This window comes from Tachysurus vachellii, chromosome 19 (genome assembly GCF_030014155.1).
Source record: "Tachysurus vachellii isolate PV-2020 chromosome 19, HZAU_Pvac_v1, whole genome shotgun sequence".
In the NCBI taxonomy this organism is placed as follows: domain Eukaryota; kingdom Metazoa; phylum Chordata; class Actinopteri; order Siluriformes; family Bagridae; genus Tachysurus; species Tachysurus vachellii.
The window spans coordinates 6,930,905-6,946,498 of record NC_083478.1 but is presented as its reverse complement, the minus strand read 5'-3'; the positions used below and the strand labels follow the sequence as shown (position 1 = coordinate 6,946,498).

Here is a 15,594-nt window from a genome sequence, read left to right as displayed (position 1 = left end):
AGCTTGACTAAAAGTCAAGGAAAGACAATTCCTTGTGCCAATTGGTTGGATTTTGGTGGCCACCTCTTTTTTATTGATTTCATTGTCATCTGCAAGAATGTCAGAAGAATTGCAACAAGTACTACAAAAAAATCTTTCATGGCCAACCAAGCCTTTAAATCGGTCAGCATTCTTTGCCTTTACAATCTTAATTTTTATTCTCAAGATAAATCTGTTTAACATCTTCTTAACTAGTAATGTGTTTATTGTGACTGTAGTTTTTAACATATCACAAATTGGTTGCCTTAGTAACAAATGTTACTATGCTATACAAACGAAAACGCAGCAAAACAGTGTTGGTGACCAATAACTAAATAGTTTTCAAAGGAGATGGTCCACAGAGGAATCATTTAATCAGAAAATCAACCAAACCAAATTTCATGTTAACTGTAACCAACACTAACAAGCAATCAGTATCATTGCACCTAGAGGTCAACAGTGGGTACTGCAACAAGTGCTAACTGAGGACCATTAGGAATCATGCTGTCCCATGCTCATATGAGAGACAAAAAACAGAAAAGCGATCAGGGTTGCCAGATTTCGTACTAGCATCTAAAACCGTGTGTGAAAATGTGATTTTTCAAGACTGCATGTAGTTTATTTTCATCTGCTTAAGAAGTTAGGGAGTAGCTTATAGCATAAGCCAGGTGGTGTTTGAAATTATATTGTTATTAAAGTCAGCCTTTCTCCCACAATTCTGTGATCACAAGCTGAAACCTCAAACATCCCTTTAATGAGATCTGAATTTTAAGAAAAGCGACTGAATATAAATAAAAAGCCCAAATCCCTAATCCTTATTTGGACTCACATGATTCTCTTAGATTCTAAAATCTAAAATAATAATTAAAGAAAATCTTTGAAAAAAAAATGTCAAGGGCATCTCGGTAGCAAATCTAATGTTTTTTTTTAGATGTGGTGTTCTTTATTTGTTTTTTATTTGTTTGTTTTTTTTGGTAAACTGCTCCCACACAGGACTCCATTTCACGTCGGTTTCATATCTCACTGCTTCTTCTTCTGTTTCATTTAAATGATTGCTGCGTTGTGTGCTCAGTAATTACATTGCACCCTCTTGTGTAGAATTTACAATTATGACAAATTATTTAAATTAGCTTAATAGAAGACTGGAAGTTGTTAAATTTTAGAATGCAGTCGACTGAATTAATTTACTGAATTAATTACAGTTTGTCGACCTTCGATTAATCATTAGCAACCCTAATTTTCATGAGATGTTTTTTTTCTTTTCAGATTCCAGCTTTCCTGCTTAATCTGGCTTTGAGCTGACTGTATACGTTGTCAATGAGACGTACTTTACAGTAGCAGTCCTTTCAGAACAGAGTAATATAAAGGTTGAGGTTATTTAAGTGGATTCTATAATTAGTGTGATGAATGAACCTGAAGATTGTTGTGTGTGTAGTAAGTAATTGCACATTGTGGAAGGTGTGGTTGCCATGGATGTGGTGTTTATAGCCGTATTATTGCTTCTCTTAGTTTTTTTTCCACAGAGATTATTATGAGACAAGATTTACACTGCAATGTGTGCAGTATTACAGTATACACTAATCTGTGTGTGTGGGTGGGTTGGTTGGGGTGTGTGTGGTGGGGGTAGGGGTGTACTGTGGGTTGGTATGCGAATGTGTACAGTAAGGATGGTCCAGTCAGTGGCCTCTTCTTAGATTAATGGTGCAAGCTGAGAGGCAGTCCAGGCTAGCAGCGCCTTGATTTATTCACCACTTAACACTGATGAAGCTTCCAACAGCACACACTGTTATGTTGGCAGCACATTTTTCTTTATCACATGGCTTTGCAAGCCTACATTTGCGTTTGTGTGTGTGTGTGTGTGTGTGAGTGTGTGTGCGTGAGAGTGTGTGTGCGTGTGTGCGTGTGTGTGTGTGTGTGTGTGTGTGTGTGTGTGTGTGTGTGTGTGTGTGTGTGTAATGAAAGGCTTTTGTTTTAATATGAATATATGCTTGTGTTCTTATTGTTTCAAGATTGTGCGTCTGTGTGTTTGTAATGAATAAAATCAGACTGCCAGTGTGGGACAGTTTTTTTTTTTATTCTACTCTTTACACTGCCATATAGCAAAGCTATGATTACGAAAGAGAATTGATGTTATTCACAAGGGCTCGATATGCTTTCAGAATGCATCTCTTAGTCATAAGCTGCCAATTGAAGAAAATTATCCAGCTAACACTTGCTGCCCGTGCATAGCTGCACTAAGACTCCCTAAATACAAGAACGCATTGGAGTGCATCGCTCCTGTGTCAAGGTGAATACGACCTCATTAGAGGAAGCCAGAGGTGATCTTTACAGCTAGGGAGGAAAAAAAACTACATACAAATGAAGAATTCTCAATTTGTCAGGCTGGCTTGCATTTCTGCAGTGTTTTATAGTGTTTATGTGGGTTTATTTGTGTTTCTGTGAATGTGAGATAAAGTCTAGGCGTCTTAATAGCTCTTTACACAGATGTTTGTGTTGCTAAATCTGACCTATTGCCTTGACCTTTCTTCTGTTCTGATGTTATCTTAGAATCCAGACATCGTCCTGGTGCACTACTTAAACGTGCCAGCCATAGAAGACTGTGGGAAACCATGCGGTCCCATCCTTTGCTCCATCAACACAGACAAGAAGGAATGGGCCAAGTGGACCAAGGAGGAGCTTGTGGGGCAGCTCAAACCTATGTGTGAGTATTTCCTCTGTCCTGTCCTTCACCTTCATTCACAGCACTCACCTGTGACCATTCAGGTGCACGAGTATTGATTTGTTCATCCATTAATCATTAGTAAGATTTTTATCCTGGTCAGGGTCGTAGTGGGTATTTGCAGAACACTGGGAACGAGGCAGGAATAAACCCTAGATGGGAAACTAAGGTTCATCACAACGCACCAAAACACATCCACAGCTGTTTATTATCTGGAGTGACTTACATTCATGTACTTTTATACATCTGAGCAGTTGAGGGTTAGGGGTCTTGCTCAAGGGTCTAAGAATGTAGCTTGGTGGTCCTGGTATTTAAACCCACAATCTTTCAGTCAGTAGTTCAAGTTCAAGTTCAACTTTATTTGTATAGCACATTTACAAACAGCCACACGGCTGACCAAAGTGCTTCACAGTGCGTTTGACATTGCACATACACTTAAGAATACACACATGCACAAAGTAGTTCAAGAAACTAAAATAAGAATTATAAAAAAAAAATATATATATATATATATAAGGGGGCACGGTGGCTTAGTGGTTAGCACGTTCGCCTCACACCTCCAGGGTCGGGGTTCGATTCCCGCCTCCACCTTGTGTGTGTGGAGTTTGCATGTTCTCCCCGTGCCTCGGGGGTTTCCTCCGGGTACTCCGGTTTCCTCCCCCGGTCCAAAGACATGCATGGTAGGTTGATTGGCATCTCTGGAAAATTGTCCCTAGTGTGTGATTGCGTGAGTGAATGAGGGTGTGTGTGTGCCCTGCGATGGGTTGGCACTCCGTCCAGGGTGTATCCTGCCTTGATGCCCAATGACGCCTGAGATAGGCACAGGCTCCCCGTGACCCGAGGTAGTTCGGATAAGCGGTAGAAGATGAATGAATGAATGAATATATATATATATATATATATATATATATATATATATATACATATATATATATATATATATATATATAAATAATAAGTAGTCTAATGCCTTAACCACTGAGCTACCACACACACATGCAGCGAGAATACAGAAATCTCCACACAGACAGTAAACCAAGCCAATGATTTAACCTGAGACCCTTCAGTATTATATTGATTCTATAAGATAAAGCCAGAGATCATATTAAAGGTTTTTCTAGTTTTTCTAGTGCTTCTTTTCAAACTAATACAATATGACCCTGAAGTATCAATTAATAGAACCGTAACTAATGCAAATTAAAGGCATGTGATGGGAGTTTAAAGATGTAGGGCATGATGGGTTAAAACCTCATTCAGAACGTATACAATTTTTCATTGCAATTTGCCTCACAGGCAGCAGAGGGCTCTAAAATGTATATAAACCGCTCATTTACCATCATTAGTATCCTGTTTGTACTCAAACCCATTCTATTGAGAAGATCTATTAGACTTTGGGTTTTCTTTTAAAAATCCCTTAAGGTTTTTCTTTTACATCCCTTAGTGTTAAATATCCTTGCATGCATCATATCCTATGGGCTTTATGCCCTGGTAGTGTTTGATGAGGAGCTGATGCTTTACTACAAACCCATTATTACAAGATTTTGAAGTAAATAGGAAGTTTTTTGTAGGCCTGGCACCAGGCGCATTCTTTAAGACGTTCCCATGTTTTCGGATCTGGGTGTGCCACTCGTCTGGGCCTCCTCTCTTGTTTGGCTAGCTCACTGAGCATGCGTTGGCTTCCCGGCATTCAGTGGAGGAGGGCAGCAATGTTATTGATTGATGAGTGTGTGTAGGAGGAAGAGTGTCTGACTCACTAGAAATCCTTCACACATATGCTTCCCGCCGGAGTCTCCTTATAGAGAAACACAGGATGTTCTTTGGTGCATGTGGGTGTTTGTAAAATAAGAAAAAAGTGGTCCAGGTCATAGAGTGGATCTGGGGACACATCTTTAATTAGGCCAGAGCAGGAAGAGCAGAGGTATGACAGCGTTTTGCCTGGTATCTTGTAAGGACACGTCTGTGCCTGAAGAGCTACACAGAACTTTTGAACTGGGACGACACTGTCAATGTAATGAATATATGAATCCACCTCTTTGCTGTCAGCAGTTTTGGAGGCAGAGAGGAAGCTTTTGAATGCAGACGGCATTCTAAACACACACACACATTGCTATCACCTTCTGTGGCAATCAATTAAATGCCCCCCACCACGACTTCAGGACAGACACATAAACAAAGTTGTTTATTACACCTGCTGTCTGATCTGCATTTAATAATTTGCAGTAATGCATTAAGTCATTAACTTTTTAAAGCCTGTGAACAATGGCAGAAGGTTGAAACATCTCGTATCAGCTTTGCTACATTGCCAGTCAGGGCTACTGTCAGGGCTACTGTCTCTGTCCATGGTGTCAGGTGACCAGAAGAAACACAACTGAAGAGCAACAACACCACCTAGTGGAAGCTCTGTGGATGTGCAGCTTCCTGTAAAGACTAGATGATTTCCAGCAGATAAATTGTACACTGTATTATCCTTGCATTATTCATGTGTACATTATACATCAGGCCTACAACTGTAACAGGGTCCTCTGAGTGGCCTGTATGTTACACAAACAGCTTCCATTCATAAAAGAGGAACGGATTATTTAAGTATCATAATTCTCAATGTGACTGTCGAGGAATTTCTCAGTCCTCATAGGAAAGGTGCTCGTGTTGGCTTTTTTCTCTGCAAGTTATCTTTAGTTTTATGCTTCTACAAATCATATCACTACGTTTAATACTGTGCAATACATCAAGACTTTCTTCGTCATCTGTACAGGGTTATTTTTTCCCTAGAAATACAGAGATTCAATTCAATTCAATTCAATTTTATTTGTATAGGGCTTTTAACAATGGACATTGTCTCAAAGATTCATATGTGCCTGAATAAATGATCTTGCTTAACTTCTACACTTCTATTTCAACATGTGCAATTGTGGACAATTCACCTATCCGTTTATGTCATTATCTTTACAACAACACACACTTCTGAGTAACATGGGTATATTTAAGGCGCTGTCTAAGTAGCATTAGATGTCACAAGCAGCCCAGCTTGATTCACATCACTCAGCTAATGTAATGAATTAACCCACAACCATGCCTGATAATTATCCCAATTTCTGTAAACACCCTAGGCCTGTGAGGTGGCAATACTGCCCACTGTTCTTCCATGCCGCATGCTCTAACTTCTAACTCTGATTTATTTATCCTGAAGGTTTAAGTGGCAGCTTTGTGCTTAAGTTCTTCTTATAACACTATACAGCAACACTGAGAAAATATAAATAAATATATAGCTAGCAAGGAGGGGCACGGTGGCTTAGTGGTTAGCACGTTCGCCTCACACCTCCAGGGATGGGGGTTCGATTCCCGCCTCCACCTTGTGTGTGTGGAGTTTGCATGTTCTCCCCGTGCCTCGGGGGTTTCCTCTGGGTACTCCGGTTCCCTCCCCCAGTCCAAAGACATGCATGATAGGTTGACTGGCATCTCTGGAAAATTGTCCGCAGTGTGTGATTGCGTGAGTGAATGAGAGTGTGTGTGTGTGCCCTGCGATGGGTTGGCACTCCCTCCAGGGTGTATCCTGCCTTGATGCCCGATGACGCCTGAGATAGGCACAGGCTCCCCGTGACCCGAGGTAGTTCGGATAAGCGGTAGAAAATGAATGAATATAGCTAGCAGTTTCTTCGATTAAACACAAGCAAAAACTTTTCTGATATTTCAAATCTTCTATTCTGATGTCAAATTGAAAAGCATCAGCATACCTACTGTGATTGGCCCATACTGTGATTAATTGCATTTAGGTGAGACACAGGCTACATCTCAAAAAAACCCCATTGTTCTGGATAGTAGTCTACTGTATGAAGTAACAGATGGTGGCACACAATTGTGTATAAAAGTGTGCAATTTGGGGATGTACTCACAGGTGCACCTGTTTCCCAGAAGACAGCGCTATCCATAACCATCCTCCAACTGCACTCTCTTAGTAAAATGGAAAGCCATAGAAAGGCATCTCTCATAATGTAAACAATGCATGTTCTCTTGGAGCAAAATATTTGAAATGTTTCAGACACACAGGGAGTTTAATACAGTTTTTGTCATAGGTATTGGTTTAGGGTCACAAATGTGTAGCTGCATTCAGATTTAAAACCGAAGTGACAAGGCCTGTATTTATTTATTTATTTTTTTATTTGTTATTAGTATTATTATTATTACTGTAAAATGAACAGTATCACTTTGACCCCCAGACACTGGAAACCACTTTGGAGAAAACACCAGAGTTAGAAATGCCAGCACTGTCAGCATGAGCTAAATTCTGGCTCCTCAAGTTCACAATTAAAATCAATTACAGACTTTTATTGTGTCCTTTGGAACCTCAATCCACATATAAGTATCAACCAGATGCCCAACCTTTCTGGCAAGCTTTCTAAAAAATAGAAATGAAATAAAAAACCTGATTTAGTGCAGCACATGTTCATTTTTGTATTTGTATTAGTTTAGAATGCATTATTTGTTCATTCTGAATAATGCTGTATATTCGTATTTCTAGTACACACTCAGGAACAACATACGGTGTCTGAAGCAAATGTACTGAACAGTTCTATGCTGTATAGGCTGCCATGCCAAGTCATAGGTGGTTATTGATTGAATATGTAGGCATGGGCTAAGTCAGAGAGACGATGATGCCCTGATTATACATCTCTGTAATTCTCCTTACTTCAGCAGGAACTTACCTTACATATGAAGGAATGCACATGCCAAAGCTGTGAGGTGTTTAAAAGACAAATAGATTATATCTGACCAGAGAAAGTGTTGCACGGGCTATAAAATCTACCTTCCAAATACTAATTCATTGTATTTCCTAAGCAGAGATTCCATCCTGCATGTGACTGTTTCTGACTCGAGCTGCTTCAGTGTTCCCTCCGGTCTCACTATGATGTCTTGCTTAGTTCAATGAAATTGTTTGGAAGTTTATTTCAGAGTGGGTGTAATGCGTTATGGCAGGTTGCAGGGTTTTTCTGGCCAAGTGCAGAGCTCATTGGGGCACAGTCACTTGCTGTGTGTGTGGCAGCTGCTGTGCTTTCTTTTGGTGCTTATTCCTACAGCAGCATGCTTTTATCTCTCTTACTCTGCATGCTTCTGTTGTTTTCTGCCTCTCGCACTCTCCACCCCTCTGTGACTTCACCCTGCTTTACGAGAGGTGAAGGAAGAAAGCCAAACTCATATTAGGGACTGCCAAAATGTTTGATATTCTAAATGTGCGCTGCTCCAGAAATATCCTTTTTTTCTGTATGAGAGCAGGATGTAGTGCTACAACAGGACTATTAAGAGTGCACACTTAACTGTTGCACTCTTTTTTCTAAAAGGTTCTTTAGAGGTTTCCAGATTTCTAACCTGGAACCTTTTACAGTTTTCTGGTTTTGAATGCTTAATGTTTTCAAAGGGAAGGTGGCATCATAGATGGAACAATAATTATCCATGTAAAATGTATTGATTCTAATTAAAATACTCACTCACTCACTCATTTTCTACCGCTTATCCGAACTACCACGGGTCACGGGGAGCCTGTGCCTATCTCAGGCGTCATCGGGCATCAAGGCAGGATACACCCTGGACGGAGTGACAACCCATCACAGGGCACACACACACTCTCATTCACTCACGCAATCACACACACTACGGACAATTTTCCAGAGATGCCAATCAACCTACCATGCATGTCTTTGGACCGGGGGAGGAAACCGGAGTACCCGGAGGAAACCCCCGAGGTACGGGGAGAACATGCAAACTCCACACACACGAGGCGGAGGCGGGAATCGAACCCCCAACCCTGGAAGTGTGAGGCGAACGTGCTAACCACTAAGCCACCGTGCCCCCTTCTAATTAAAATAATGATGAAATATTTATTGAATAGGAGTCATGTCATATGCCAACAGTGAAGCTACAATCCATGTCACATGACTGTCATTTCCCTGGATTTGACAGCAGATTTAAAAAAAAACCCAACCTACAGATTTGCAGAATAAATCTGTACATCAGTCTAACCTCATTCTAATCGTCTTGTTTATTTTGCCTACTTATTGGAGCAATAGAGTTTTTTTAATACTTGAACTTTCCACTCACAGAATGATTAAAGTTCATATTATTTATTTCAGCTTTTGAGGTTTAAACCCAGGATTAGTATGACATTTCTGATTAGAGATAATAAGGAGATCAAAACTATTCAATAATTATAGTACTATTCAATATTTTAATAAATATTTGAATCTTGTATATTAATTTAATATATCAATGGCAGGACAGAGCCCAAAGCAATAACAAATCGAAACAAAGACACTTGTCAGTGTACACAAAAAAAAAGAACATGGAGAAAAATGAAGACAAAATACGAGCAGGGCTCCCAAACTCACTCACTCACTCATTTTCTACCGCTTATCCGAACTACCTCGGGTCACGGGGAGCCTGTGCCTATCTCAGGCGTCATCGGGCATCAAGGCAGGATGGACGGAGGACGGAGTGCCAACCCATCGCAGGGCACACACACTCTCATTCACTCACGCAATCACACACTACGGACAATTTTCCAGAGATGCTAACAAAAATATTCTAATATCCAGTTGATCCATTTGGTGGATGGTATTAGTGAATGATGTTGTGTTAGACTTATGTTAGACCTAGAAAGGGATAATATAGGTTTGGCAGGTGCTCTGTACCTGACAACTGTGTCTCCTCTCTTTCTTGGTAGTTCATGGCATCAAGTGGACTTGCAGCAATGGGAACAGCAGCTCTGGTTTTTCGGTGGAGCAGCTGGTGCAGCAGATACTAGACAGCCATCAGACCAAGCCTCCTCCCCGGACTCATAACTGCCTCTGCACTGGCACACTCGGTAAGGGACAGAAGGGAGACACAGAGATGGGCCAAAAGAGAAAAACAGGTATAGACAGAAGAATTGGTAAGAATGGTAGAATGAAAATGTTCAGGTTTCATGTACATTGCACTTGCTAGACTACATGCGTAATGTAATAACTGACTATATTTTAATAAAGTACAAAATGCCTTGTAATAATAAGACCACTAGGGGGCATTATTCTCAGTGACACGTGCTAGATTATTTCATAGTGCTACTAAGAAAGGTTAGAGATTATTTATTGTTGATGTAATTTTTTTATTGTTGAATTAATTTGATTTATTGATTTATGGATGAAGGCTGCATGATCATTTATTCTCATTGTTTTTGATCATCTGCTATGCAAAAAGGAGTCACAACCCATTAGCATTTAATGTTTGATATGACATATCTGAAGAAAGTCTTATTGTACTTTATAATGGAGACTGAACATACTATTTTGTTTTCACTCTAGGAATGTTGCTATTCTAACTTCTTTTTTTTCTATGTCTCTGTCAGGTGCTGGGAGCAGCGTGCACCACAAGTGTAACAGTGCTAAACACCGTATCATCTCTCCTAAAGTGGACCCTCGCACTGGCACCTACAGCAGTGGTCACTCCGAGCTGCAAAACAATGACGTGTCAGAAGGCAAAACAGAACACAGCCATGCTGGTGGAAAAGCGGGCACAGGGGCTACAGGAGGGGGCACATCACGGGAAAAACGCAATGGAAAAGTGCATAAGCCTGTATTACTGCACCAGAATAGCACTGAGGTCTCATCTACCAACCAGGTGGAAGTTCCGGATACAACCCAGAGCTCCCCTGTGTCCATCAGCAGTGGTCTAAACTCAGACCCTGATATGGCTGACAGCCCTGCTGTTACCGGAATGAGTCACGTGGCCTCAGTAATGAGCAGCCTATCTCAGAACGTCTTCATGTCAGAAGTACCTGGTGATCCGGTCTACAGCATGTCCCCCACAGGAAGTGCTAATACTCACCTCATGGGCCCTGATGCCACCTCCCATGGACTGGTGCTTACTGTCTCCTCTGACAGCCATAAGTTTGCCTTTCCGGGCAGTGGGGGCACAGAGGCAGGCACACCAGGGGCCTCAGATGGACTTGCTATGCTGTCTGCAGCTGGAGTCTCTGAGGAGCTTGTCCTCTCAAGCAGCCTGGATTCAAGCAACATCAAGCTGCCAGAGACCACAATGAACTTTGATCCAGACTGCTTTCTGAATAACCCAAAGCAGGGCCAAACTTATGGAGGCAGTGGGCTAAAGCAAGAGAATGGCTCTTCAGGTACCATGGCTAGCACCAACGGCCTGCAGCACTCTCCATCAATGTCCAACTCCAGCTTCACCTTCAACGCGGACATCATCAAGAACATCAAGACTGAGGACACCTCCTTCGAGCAGCAACTGGCCAAAGAAAGCGGCTATCAGATGGGGACAGTAGTAAGCTGTAGCGTTTCCAATGGTTCAGGCTCTCAAGGCTCACTAACGTTAACCCCAGCAGGCTCACTACTGCCTTCTGGAGGAGGACTGAGTCCCAGCACCACCCTGGAGCAAATGGATTTCAGTGCCATAGATGCAAAACCTGACTTTTCTTCCAGTACATCAGTGGGTTATGACCAGGCAATGAGCAACACTCATCTGGCCCATCAAAGCCACTCGCCCAGTTTCTTCCTTCAGGACACACCACAGTCAGCTCAGAACCAGCAAGGCAGGCAAAATTCAGGCCAGAAGAGCCATTTGCTGGAGCACAACTCCCATGACAGGGCCTATATGGGCTTACAGGTGGTAAAAACAGACTCACCTGGTACCAACAGCCATCTCCACCACCACCATGGTCACCAGAACCAGCACAGACCAACCTGCAATGGAAACTCCGCTGCAGAGAACCAAGGGCAGAGTGGATCTCTTCAACTACTACAGTATCCAGGAGGCTTTTCTAGCCTTGGGACAGAGCATGAGGACGTGGTTGGTCATGATCAGGCTGGCAGTACAGCTTCCAGTCAGTCCAGTAGTGTTGAGACCAGATCAGATGGCTTGCTCAAGCCTGGGGATCACCTGCAAGCCTGTGCAGGGGGCAACACAGAGGGCGGCGGATCAGAGCACTACCTGCAGCAAGGTCCTGAGAATGGAGTAAGTAATGAAGCTATAGCTCTCAGGAACGGGAATTCTAGTGACAACACTAATGGCCAACAGCAGCTGCAGCCTCTTCTGCAGGGGTCTGGGCTGGTACAGGGGCTCTACAATACAGTGGGGACCCACCAGGGTCTAAACGACACTGGAACTGGCAGTACCGGGGGCACCGGCATGGAAATCAGCCTGGATCACTTTGACATCTCCTTTGGCAACCAATTCTCTGATCTCATCAATGACTTCATTTCAGTGGATGGAGGAGTCACTGCTGTGGGTTCTGGTGGGGCAATTTATGCCCATCAGCTGGTTGCACCACCTGGCTCGGATGGGCAGACAGCCTCAGGAGCAAACCATCAACAAAACCAAGGGGATGGGAACAACAGAGTAACAGGATATAGCACTTCTGACCTCTGCCTCCAGCCGTGCTGCAGTCCCCAGGGCCTAGGTGGTGGAACAGCTGGTGCAGGGGCTTCAGGGGACACAGGCTCACTTTCCTACATGCATGTAGCTGACGTTGTATCGGCAGCAGTGGCACAGGGCACACTGGGTATGCTGCAAGCAACAGGGAGGCTTTTTATGGTGACTGACTACTCTCCAGAATGGTCCTATCCAGAGGTGAGTTCATTTAACTGCGAGCTTGTCATTTACTTCATTTATTTAACCATTTTTATGTACACTTATTTAAAGAATGTACAATGTTAAATGCATTATAAGCAACATGCAAACCATTCCCCACCTCTCATTGCACAATTTTTCTGAGGAGTTTTCCAGAACAGGTTCTAGGTTTCAGCTTCAGACAAGCAAGCTTTGAATCTTAATGTATGTAGTAGGTCTGCCTTTTGGGTGGTTGGTTTCAGCGCACAGGTTGAACTAACAAAACATTGTAAGGGAAAGCTACAGAACAGCAACAGTTTAAAACGTTGATATGCACGTCATGTGACAGAAATATAGCTAAGAAAATGATCACAGACCAGACATTTATTGTTGTTCTCATTTTTGACCTATACTGTACCCTTAAATTGCTGAAAGAATCTTTGTGATTTGAAAGTTTGTTTTGTTGGAGGCATGTGGCATCTAAACTTTAAATCCTATTTATTAGGAAGAGTTTTTTTTTTTATTGATGTGGGCAACATTCTTGTGGTAAAAGTAGCTTTATTTTTGGGAAAGCGTTTGGCTTTAAAATCCATCATTTAAAAGGTAAGGGTTATGATTTTGATGTTATAATGATTTTTATGTAAATTATGACAAAGCTGAAATATCTAGGGTTCCCAGGGAAAGACTGAAGCTTTAATACTGGTGAACTTTGTTGCTAAACCACAGTTAACTACTATTTACAAAACACGCTGCATCCGCATTGTGGATGTCCCCACACAACCCTCACACACACACACACACTTTACCCACCTGTTTTTCCTATCTTGCACATGCTCTCTTGCACATTCAGTCTATTTTGCACACCACATTTCACTACAAGTATCTCATCAAACTGCTGCTATTACAAAAGTGTAGATATGTTTAAATAGAACCCTCTTGTTCAGATTCCTATATTTTTGCACAATATACTGTACAATATATAGTGTATATATATATATATATATATATATATATATATATATATATATATATATATATATATATATATATGTAAACTAGTCAGCGCTGTTTTGTGTATTGTCTTGTACTGTTTTGTATTGTTTGTTTGCACTGTGTTTTGTCTCGCACTGTGTGCACTAGGTTGCACAGATGCACTTTATGTGGCTAGGACAACTTACTTCAAATCCTTATCTGTGTGTTGTTCTGTGTAGCTCTGTCTTTGTTCTATGTATCACCCACCATGGTGCAGGAGAAACTGTGTCTCATTTCACTATGTACTGCGTCAGCTACATATAAAAGCTTATTGAATTAAATATTCTCTTGTTTAGAGCATTAAGCGACAACTGCATTATAAAACCACAAGAGGGAGCAATTTCCTTTCAATTGTTTAATCTATTGTCTTCACCAATGTTGTAACTACATTCTCCCACATGGTGGCAGCACACACGTCGTTTAAGATTGTAAATTTTAAGCTTTGCTTCCAAACGTTATGTCAGTTTATTGTCATTAAGACTACATTGTCATTTTCTTTAAAAATAATTTTGTACAAATTAATACAAAACGGCTGTTCAAATAATACAAATGCTTGAACATTTAATAAACAAATGCTTGAACATTTAATAAACAAATGCTTGAACATTTAATAAACAAATGCTTGCCCACAAAATTAATTTAGAGTTGGGTTTTAAATTAAACATATTGTGGGTGTTGAATTGAAGTAATAAATAGAAATATAAGATCTCGTCTTTGTCAGTTTTATTTCAGAGATAAACTTTACTACAGTAAAAATAAAACGGTAATTATTATGTAATTCTTCATTAGTAAGATAAAAATTTGACACTGTAACCATGTCTCTCTTTAAAAAGAACTGATTTAGTCATATATTTGTACTGGCTAGGTGAATATTACACAACCAGTACAAATATTATTAATATAACTTTGAAAAAAAAAACAATATTTATTATAGGCCACGTTGTAAAAACAATTCATAACCTATAACATACTGTATAATAATTAAACCCATTTTAGTTCCAAGTTGTAACACTGCAGAAAGTAAAACCATCATTTTGGAGGAAAATATTGCATTAATTTCCTACATTTTGATTTGTTTCTGCATTTAGAATGTGTCCTTCAGATCATTTTGAAATGAGAATGTTTGTTTATGTTCTGTAAAGCTGCTTTGAGACAATGTCAATTGTAAAATGCGCTATACAAACACATTTGAATTGAATTTGAATTTAATTACTGACTAGTGTAGATATGTTAATTTGTGGTGTGTGTGTGTGTGTGTGTATGTCTGTGTGTGTGTCAGGGTGGGGTTAAGGTTCTAATCACTGGCCCGTGGCAGGAGGCTAGCAGTCAGTACAGCTGTCTGTTTGATCAGATCTCTGTTCCTGCTTCGTTGATTCAGCCTGGAGTTCTGCGTTGTTACTGCCCTGGTAAGTCTTGACTCATTTACACACATACATGAAACTTTTACCTGAACAAAAAATAATCATTTCATTTAATCACAAAAATATTATAATCGACACTTCATGTATGTTGTAATTTGCTACAATGCAAAAACTTCTGTCCTCCTAATTTTCCCCCAGTGATTTTCCCCCAGTGTTTTAATTGAGCCGAGCTTGTATAACCTCTTGGGTCTATTTTTTGTTAAACCTTGCATAAGAAGTGCTGGCTGAACTCTCATGGCCTCTTCTCTCTGTTCTGCTTCAATGACTAATATGTGTGTTGCTCTGTTTGTCTTCTTGTAGCCCATGACACAGGGTTGGTGACTCTGCAGGTGGCAGTCAGTAATCAGATCATCTCAAACTCAGTGGTGTTTGAGTACAAGGCCCGTGCACTGCCCTCTCTGCCTTCATCCCAGCACGACTGGCTCTCTCTGGACGGTACGATTTCTTTTTTTCTCAATGCTGCTGCTCTGCGCTTTTGGCTTGCTCCTGCTGTGGAGCCGCTGCAGCTGTTGGTTGAGCAGAGTGAAATTTGTAGAGTGTGTTATTGCTTCCAGTGGAATAGAGTAAGAGTTCTCGACTTCTTTCAGTTGTCTATGTAAAGTGGTTGACAGATTGGTGGATTGAGTTATGATCCATAATTCACATGGCCTCCAGACTCTCAAAGTACTACTGTGATTATACTTAAATATCATTATAACCAGTTTGTACTTTTACTCTTTAAATTTTTCATGTAAATCTTTAAAATATTCGCTACAATCTCAAAGATCACAAAATAAATATTTATTTCTTTTACTTATTGACCATTTCAGTCAC

General features: G+C 40.8%; 1 protein-coding gene across 1 annotated transcript in view; it reads left to right on the top strand.

Annotated features, from left to right (window-relative positions):
• The window catches only part of camta1a (calmodulin binding transcription activator 1a), a 313,886-nt gene that overhangs the window by 262,941 nt on the left and 35,351 nt on the right, over window positions 1-15,594 (top strand). Inside the window, exons 5-9 of the mRNA XM_060894062.1 lie at window positions 2,566-2,719; window positions 9,450-9,638; window positions 10,110-12,349; window positions 14,640-14,766; window positions 15,082-15,216. Of these exons, the coding sequence (XP_060750045.1) occupies window positions 2,566-2,719; window positions 9,450-9,638; window positions 10,110-12,349; window positions 14,640-14,766; window positions 15,082-15,216 (2,845 nt within the window). The remainder of the gene's footprint in view (window positions 1-2,565; window positions 2,720-9,449; window positions 9,639-10,109; window positions 12,350-14,639; window positions 14,767-15,081; window positions 15,217-15,594) is intronic.